The sequence below is a fragment of the Erinaceus europaeus genome, chromosome 2, assembly GCF_950295315.1.
Source record: "Erinaceus europaeus chromosome 2, mEriEur2.1, whole genome shotgun sequence".
Taxonomy (NCBI): Eukaryota; Metazoa; Chordata; class Mammalia; order Eulipotyphla; family Erinaceidae; genus Erinaceus; species Erinaceus europaeus.
The window spans coordinates 88,114,528-88,121,710 of NC_080163.1; the positions used below are offsets into that span (position 1 = coordinate 88,114,528).

The window sequence follows — 7,183 nt, forward strand, 5'->3', positions numbered from 1 at the left end:
AGCTTGTAATGAAAGAGGTGGTGGATCTTTTATCTGTGAGGGGCTACCTGGGTATTTGGGGTTTGTTTTGATATTATATCTATTTTAAAGATTTTATTTATTAATGAGAATGATAGGAGGGAGAGAGAGAGACAGAGAGAGAGAGCACGTGCCAGAAATTACTCTGATACATGTCCTGCCAGGGATTGAACTCGGGACCTCACATTTGAGAGTCCAATGCTTTACCCACTGTGCCACCTCCTGGACCACTGTTTTGATATTTATAACATTATTCACAGACTGTAAACTTAAAAATTAGCACTTACTGTTGCTATTGTCCCTCCTGCAGTCACCTTAGCAGCGCTAGACCCAAATGATATACAGCCCAATGAGCTGGGCATTCCCCACCCTGTTGTCCTAGAACCTCAAAATTCCTGAAAACTGCCTAAAATAAGGTGAGATTATAGACAGCATGATCTGAATTGCCACTTTGGAACTTGCAGCAGCATGGTGGGAGGTAAAATAAGCAGAGTGCAGACTCTATGAGTTTGAAAACCAGAACAGTAAGCATTGTAAGTACTCTTGTGACAGACTGTATATTTGACATTTAAAAGTTTAGCCACCGATTTATTAATGAATCATGCTAGAAATATGAATTTCTGATCTTATTTTTAATCCATTTAGCAGCTAATTAAAATTCAATAGAATAAAGTACATGCATTAAGTGTTTTTTATTGATGTTTCCATTCAGTTTTCATTATCAGTTAATCATATAAGTATGAATAATTATATTTGCTGTGGGGTTTTAAATGTAAAATAAATACAAAATACATTTGTGGCTTAATGAACACTCAATGAAGCTTTTTTTTCTTTTCTTTTTTCTTCTGAGGTATTCCTTTCATTCTGGTTTTTCTTTCTTTTAACTTCTCCTAGGAAGTCTATTAAACCACACAATGGATCTGGAGCCAATGAACTTGAGTTTTAATTCCATTAGACATACTTTTTGATCTCATCATACAACACCAATACAAAAGCACCACCCATGCCTCTCAGTACATTGGACCAGGCCCCTTTGAAGAAAGCTTTGGCACCTTCATCTTTTGCAATCTTCTTCCAGCAGTCCACTGTCCCAGAGTACATAATATCCGCTGTGGAAACAAATATTGGTGAGGGCTCAATAATTCTGAGACAAGAGAATCTCTTTTGAAGTCACATGCATACAATGTTAGCAGTATTATAAAAGTAATGCCCTAGTTCGATATAAATTTAGCTGAACATCTTCCTTGAATAATTGTTAGCTGGGTTTCTTGTCATTCTTGCTGCTCTCACTTAAGTGAAGAACTAGAGTACTGAACCACTTAATTCAAACTGTCCAACTGTAAAATAGAAGAGAGCAGTATGGAGCAGAAGCATTAAGCTGGCTGGTGGTTACCTTTTTTTTTTTTTTTTTTTTAATGGGTGAAGAAACTTGCGACCTGGAGAAAACTTAGGTTGAATGATATGAAACAGCTAACATCTAAGTTAAAACAAAATGATTTCATGTTTCAATATAGGGAAGAGAATAGAAAATTATGGCAATGCTTCAAATCTCACCCAGCTAAATCACTCACCCCTGCTAACATCTGTAATAACTTGATAAATGATACAAGAGTTCATTTTTAAATAGATGAGCTAATTCAGTGCTTTACTCTTGTTTCTGAATGCAGACTCTAAGGGGAAAAGTCCAAAGGTTCCTATAAGGCCAGACACCTATCTACATTCATCTCTAAAATCCCATTTTGATCTTCATATTTCTTTTGTAACAAAGGCCCAGAAAGGAACAGTTGAGAATGTTAAAAGGGATTATTATAGTCTTTCTTTGTAAGTTCTTATTACATAATTATTTTTTAACAATTAGAATAATGAAGAGTGAAATAAGCACAATAGTATTCTCTTTGGGCAGAAAAATAAAAGTAGACTTAAATAAACAGGTCTCAGACTTACCCCCTTTCCGGCCAGACTGCATCATCATCCTACGGCGAACAGTATCAAAGGGGTAGGACACCAGCCCTGCAACTGCTGTCACACTCTGGGCAATCATCCAGCTCACGATAATGTGCACATTCTTGGGGTCAGGCAACATCCCTGTGGGCAGAGCCAAGAAATCAACGGCTATGATGTGATTTCTCCCAGTAGCTTGCAAATAGTATCATGGGGGGGAGCAGTATAGAGGGAGAACAGGCTACTGTGTCATCATCAAAAGCTGTTGGCTGCCTTCTCTGGATCCAGGGAGGCCAGAGTTCTGTTCACTATACAGCTCATGTTGAAGTGGCTTCAAGTTAAATTGAGTAAGTTGACAACTGTATCAAGAGGGAATTTAGGGCCCCCTTCTTCCTCTCTGAGTACCTTAAGATCAGAGTTCATTTCAGTAGAGGACAATGAGGATACTTTAGCTAGCCCATACCACCCAATACAGAAATCTCAGTTTAGCCCAGAGATTCGGGGGGGGGGGGGGGGAGGATTAAGTCCTTTGTGATTTAAAGAGCCTCTACAAACATCTCTCCACACACCCTTCTGTCTCCTCTTCATTCCACACCCCCAGCACCCTTCTCTCACCCTTGGCAGTATCATAGACTCCAAAATAGGCAGCTCTGTAGATGATGATGCCTTGGACAGAGACGCTGAAACCCTGGTAGAGGCCCTTTAGGCCATCAGACTTGAAGATCTTTGTGAGACAGTCGCCCAGACCATTGAACTCACGCTGGGCAGAGCCCTTGCCCACGTCGGCAGCCAACCGGGTTCTAGCAAAGTCCAGTGGGTAGACAAAGCAGAGGGAGGTGGCCCCGGCTGCTCCACCAGAAGCCAGGTTACCAGCGAAGTAGCGCCAGAACTGCTTATGCCTGTCCACACCCCCCAGGAAGATCTGCTTGTACTTGTCCTTGAAGGCGAAGTTGAGGGCTTGGGTGGGGAAGTAACGAATGACATTGGCCAGGTTACCCCTCCAGAAGGAGACAAAGCCCTGCTCCTTAGGGATTCTCACAATACAATCAATGATCCCTTTGTACTGCTTCTCAGCACTGATCTGTTTGCTGGCATGCTGGACCTGTAGGGTGAGGGAACAGGAGATAGGTGGTAAGGGGCACAGGCAGGATGGAGGGTGAAGAAAAGAAAAAAAAGGGGGGGCTGCGCTATTTATTTATTTAATTTCCTTTTAAAAATGCCTAGGGGGAAATCCAATGACTATTGAGTAAAAATATGTTAGCTACTCGGTCTGAAAGCTCTCCCCAAATCCAATTTTTAATTAATCTGAAAGCGAAGATTCTGTCCCAAATAAGCTGAAAAGATAAGGTTAACTGAGCATAGAGATCCATTATTGCTTCTCCCACAGGGGCCAGTGTTATATGTGGGGCTTACTGGGAGCTAGAAATGATAAAAGATCCCTGCTATGATTAATAAGCAGGATGATCGGCATGCGTACAGTCCTGCCTCACTCTACATCTGCCTGGCTACCAGAATCTGTAGTAAATGCTGTACCAAGAGAATGAATTCACTAGGCATCAAGGCCTGAAAAAATTCAAATAAATTATCCCGATTTAAATATATATATATCCATTTAGGGTTTGTTGTGAACAATTTGTTGGGATTTTTGTTTTCATTGATAATCTTGACATCCAAATGGAGGAGGCTCAATTGTTCATTGAGAGGCCTTTGCCTTTTGGGTAAATGGAGAAACACTGGATAGGCAGCATAATGACAGGCCATTCAGAGACCATACTAGAGAAAGCAAGAAAAAAAAAAAAAAAGAGGGGGCGCAAGATGAGTGATGCAATTTATTCCAAAATATGCTTCTTGATCTCTCAAAGCTTGCTTTTCCATCCGTAAAAGGGAGGAAATGAATCCCTGTCTTACACAGATTATATAAAAGACGAATGACATATAAATCTGTCTGCTGCATAGCAAGATCTTGGGTACTAGCTGTTTGGGTGCTATTGTAAAAGGTGGCTGCTGGTAAGAAGGTGCAAAGGACATTGAAAAGCAAAAAGGTGAAGCCGACCTATGAAGCCTTCGGGCAGTGCCAGAGTTCCCGGGAGCAGGCTCTGGCTGACTGTAACCTACTCGGGGTGGGTTTCCATATTTAGACAACCAAGCGCCAGGCGCCACCCGACACCAGGAATCTGCTCGTGAAGCTGGACCTGTCTCTACCGCAAAGGGCACCTTCCCCTTCGAGCAGGCCGGGGCGTGGGGCCTATCGCGGACTGCCTGCAGCTCCCCAGGCTCCTCCGCGCCCCGCGCGCCTGGCGCGCCCAGCTCATCCGTGCCGGGCGCGCCCAGCCTCGCCGGCACCGCGCCCGCCCGCTCGCCAGCATCACCTGCAGCAGCAATTTGACCCTCTCGATGGGGGCGACCGCAGTCTTGGAGACGGCAGCGGCGACGCCGCCTGCCAGGAAGTCCTTCACGAAGCTCAAAGCTTGATCGCTCATGGTGATGGTCACAGCCGGGTGCACACCACCTCGCGGAGCCGCGCTCTGGTTCTCGCCTCCGCCCGGCTAGGCTGCGCCACCCCGTCTCCGTCCCTGCGCGAAGCGAAGGAGCAGCTCGTTTCCCCGCAGTCCTCCTTATATCCCCCGCCCAGCCTCTCGCGAGAGGAGGAGGGACCCCGGGGCAGGGTGCGCATTGCGCATTGGCTGGGCAGGTGCTTGGACCCCCCCCCCACCCCCACCCCTTCCCCGGTCCCCCTCTTCTGCAGAGGGCAACCGGGGCGAAGGAGCTTCCGGGAGGCCGGGTTGGGTTGGGGGCTGTGCCTTCAGCATGGGACGTTTAAAGGGCAAATTCATGTTATCTGTCCCAGCAAGCAGAGGGAACACCATGTCTCTGCAGCTGGCAGGCCGCTGTATTTATAGCACAAGAAGGCTTAGACTGCGGGCCGACCTGAGGACAGACACGGGACCAGTGCTTCAAGCAGGACTCGTAAATCTTGGGACTGCACTGGTCCACTTGGAATTTCGGGCTATTTTTTCTTGTGTTTTCAAGAAAAGTTACTTACTCCTCGCAAGAGCTTAATGCCTGGGTTTGGGCACCTTCAGAGTTGTGTGTTTTCACAGATGAATAAGATCTTCCCATAGAAATACAAATACTCTTTGATGCTGTGATTGCCTCATACCTGGCAATATCCCCATTCAAAAGCTCAATCATTCATTCTGCTGTGCAGTGCGTATAAGCCTGGTACCCTGCCACCCTTAGAGGCTGAGTCCCGGGGACCACTAGGCGAACACAAAATTTTTTTTAAAAAATTTTATTTATAAAAGGGAAACACTGACAAAAACCATAAGATACGAGGGCACAACTCCACACAATTCTCACCACCAGAACTCTGTATCCCATCACCTCCCCTGATAGCTTTCCTATTCTTTGTCCCTCTGAGAATATGGACCCAGGGTCATTATGGGGTGCAGAAGGTGGAAGGTCTGGCTTCTGTAATTGCTTCCTCCCTGCACATGGGCACTGACAGGTATATCCATACTCCCAGCCAGTTTCTATCTTTTCCTAGTAGGATGGGGTTCTGGGGAAGCAGGGCTCCAGGACATATTGGTGGGGTTGTCTTCTCAGGGAAGTCTGGTTGACATCATGGTAACATCTGGAACCTGGTGGCTGAAAGGAGAGTTAACATATAGAGCCAAACAAATTGTTGATTAATCATGAACCTAAAGGCTGGAATAGTGCAGATGAAGATTTGGGGGTCTCTGTTTTGGAGATAGTTAGTAGGCCTATTTTAGTTCTATTCCAAAAGACCTATGACTATACTACTTTTTTTTTTTCTTTTTCTGAGCCTGAAAGCTTATATGCAGGTGAGCCCAAGTTATTGTCTGGGGAGATGATGTTATGGCTGGAAAAAGGACCAGGAAGCTGTATCAGGTAAGAGAGTGGTTCCCAAATATGGGAATGGTGTATAAATATTGTTTACTGTAAACCCCATGGATTTGATGTGATCTGGGGCCCAGATTCAACTTAGGAAGCCTATGTGACCTCTGTATCCTTATAGGTCTGAGCTCACATTCTGTGGTCATGAGGAGGAACATTCTAAGCTGCCCCAATTTCAGAGCCCATCTTTCTCAGGTGGAAGATAGAGTATGTTGTCCATCCTCCCTTCAGAGGATGGAACATTCTCTACTGTTGTTGATCCATGTTGAGGGCAAGGTCCTGTGGGGACCCAAAAAGGGTCTATTTTGTTGTTCCTGATAGAGATGACCAGTAACAACGGAGAAAGGGATTTATTCGGGGTCTAGGAGTCCTGAGATTCCCCAACAGACATGATGGGCCTAGACCTTGAATACAAATTTTATCAAGCCGTGTGTGTGTGTGTGTGTGTGTGTGTGTGTGTGTGTGTGTGTACCTTATGCTTTTCTATATGGTTATTGGTCTGTCACCCTGTAACACCAGCGTGATCACTCCAAGAGGAGCATAACAGGACACTTATTTTTTGAACCTGGTAAAGGTTTGATTTTCCACCCTGCTCTCACCAGAATCTCAACATGTACTATGGTCAAAATATTCACAAGCAGGTGTTGGCTTCTTGAGGGTAGTATCAGGGTGTTTAGCTTTCTCTACTTGCTGGATGGCAAGGAAGTTTAATAAAAGAGGGGCAAATCCTTGTGTGTTGGGAGATTTAGGCTACTTAATCCCTAGATATTGATTGCAATTAATCATTTTAAAATAAATATATTACTATGAATTTTAATTTTCCTCAGTTTAAAAAAATCAGTTCATTTAATCATAAAGGTTTTCAAATACATCTGTTCCTCTCTCTAAAAATTATTGCAATGAGTTTTACTCTCAATTCTTCGAGATTCAATTCTCACTGCCCCCTCCCCTATTTGTTAATGTTCATTTGTACATTTGACAAAATCTTAACTCACTTTTTCCTGCACACTGGCTTGCTGATGAGCACAGACATTGTATTCAGTGTGCATTGAGCTGTATTTGTGTCACCCTGGATCTGGAGACTTCAGTAGAGCAAAGGTCACTGAATCAGTTGCCAAGACCACAATGTGTGTGAATTTATCCAAGGTTAAGGCTGGCTAGATAGAGCTCTGAAATCCCGGTAAGTAGTTGCATAAGTACAAAGTTGCCAGAAGTTTGAGTAGGCAGAAACGCCAAGAATACAATATAAAAGAAAACACCAACTATATATCCAAGTAACAAATACTTGCCCAGTACCAGGAATTAA

General features: G+C 44.2%; 1 protein-coding gene across 1 annotated transcript; it reads right to left on the bottom strand.

Annotated features, from left to right (window-relative positions):
• Window positions 1–937: 937 nt before the first annotated feature.
• SLC25A4 (solute carrier family 25 member 4) lies at window positions 938–4,575 on the bottom strand. Its single transcript, XM_007517660.3, has 4 exons — window positions 4,329–4,575; window positions 2,575–3,061; window positions 1,963–2,103; window positions 938–1,127 (listed from the first exon to the last, which is right to left on the bottom strand). Exons 1-4 carry the CDS (start codon window positions 4,437–4,439, stop codon window positions 970–972), a joined length of 897 nt encoding a protein of 298 aa, XP_007517722.1. The 5' UTR covers window positions 4,440–4,575; the 3' UTR covers window positions 938–969.
• Window positions 4,576–7,183: the final 2,608 nt, after the last annotated feature.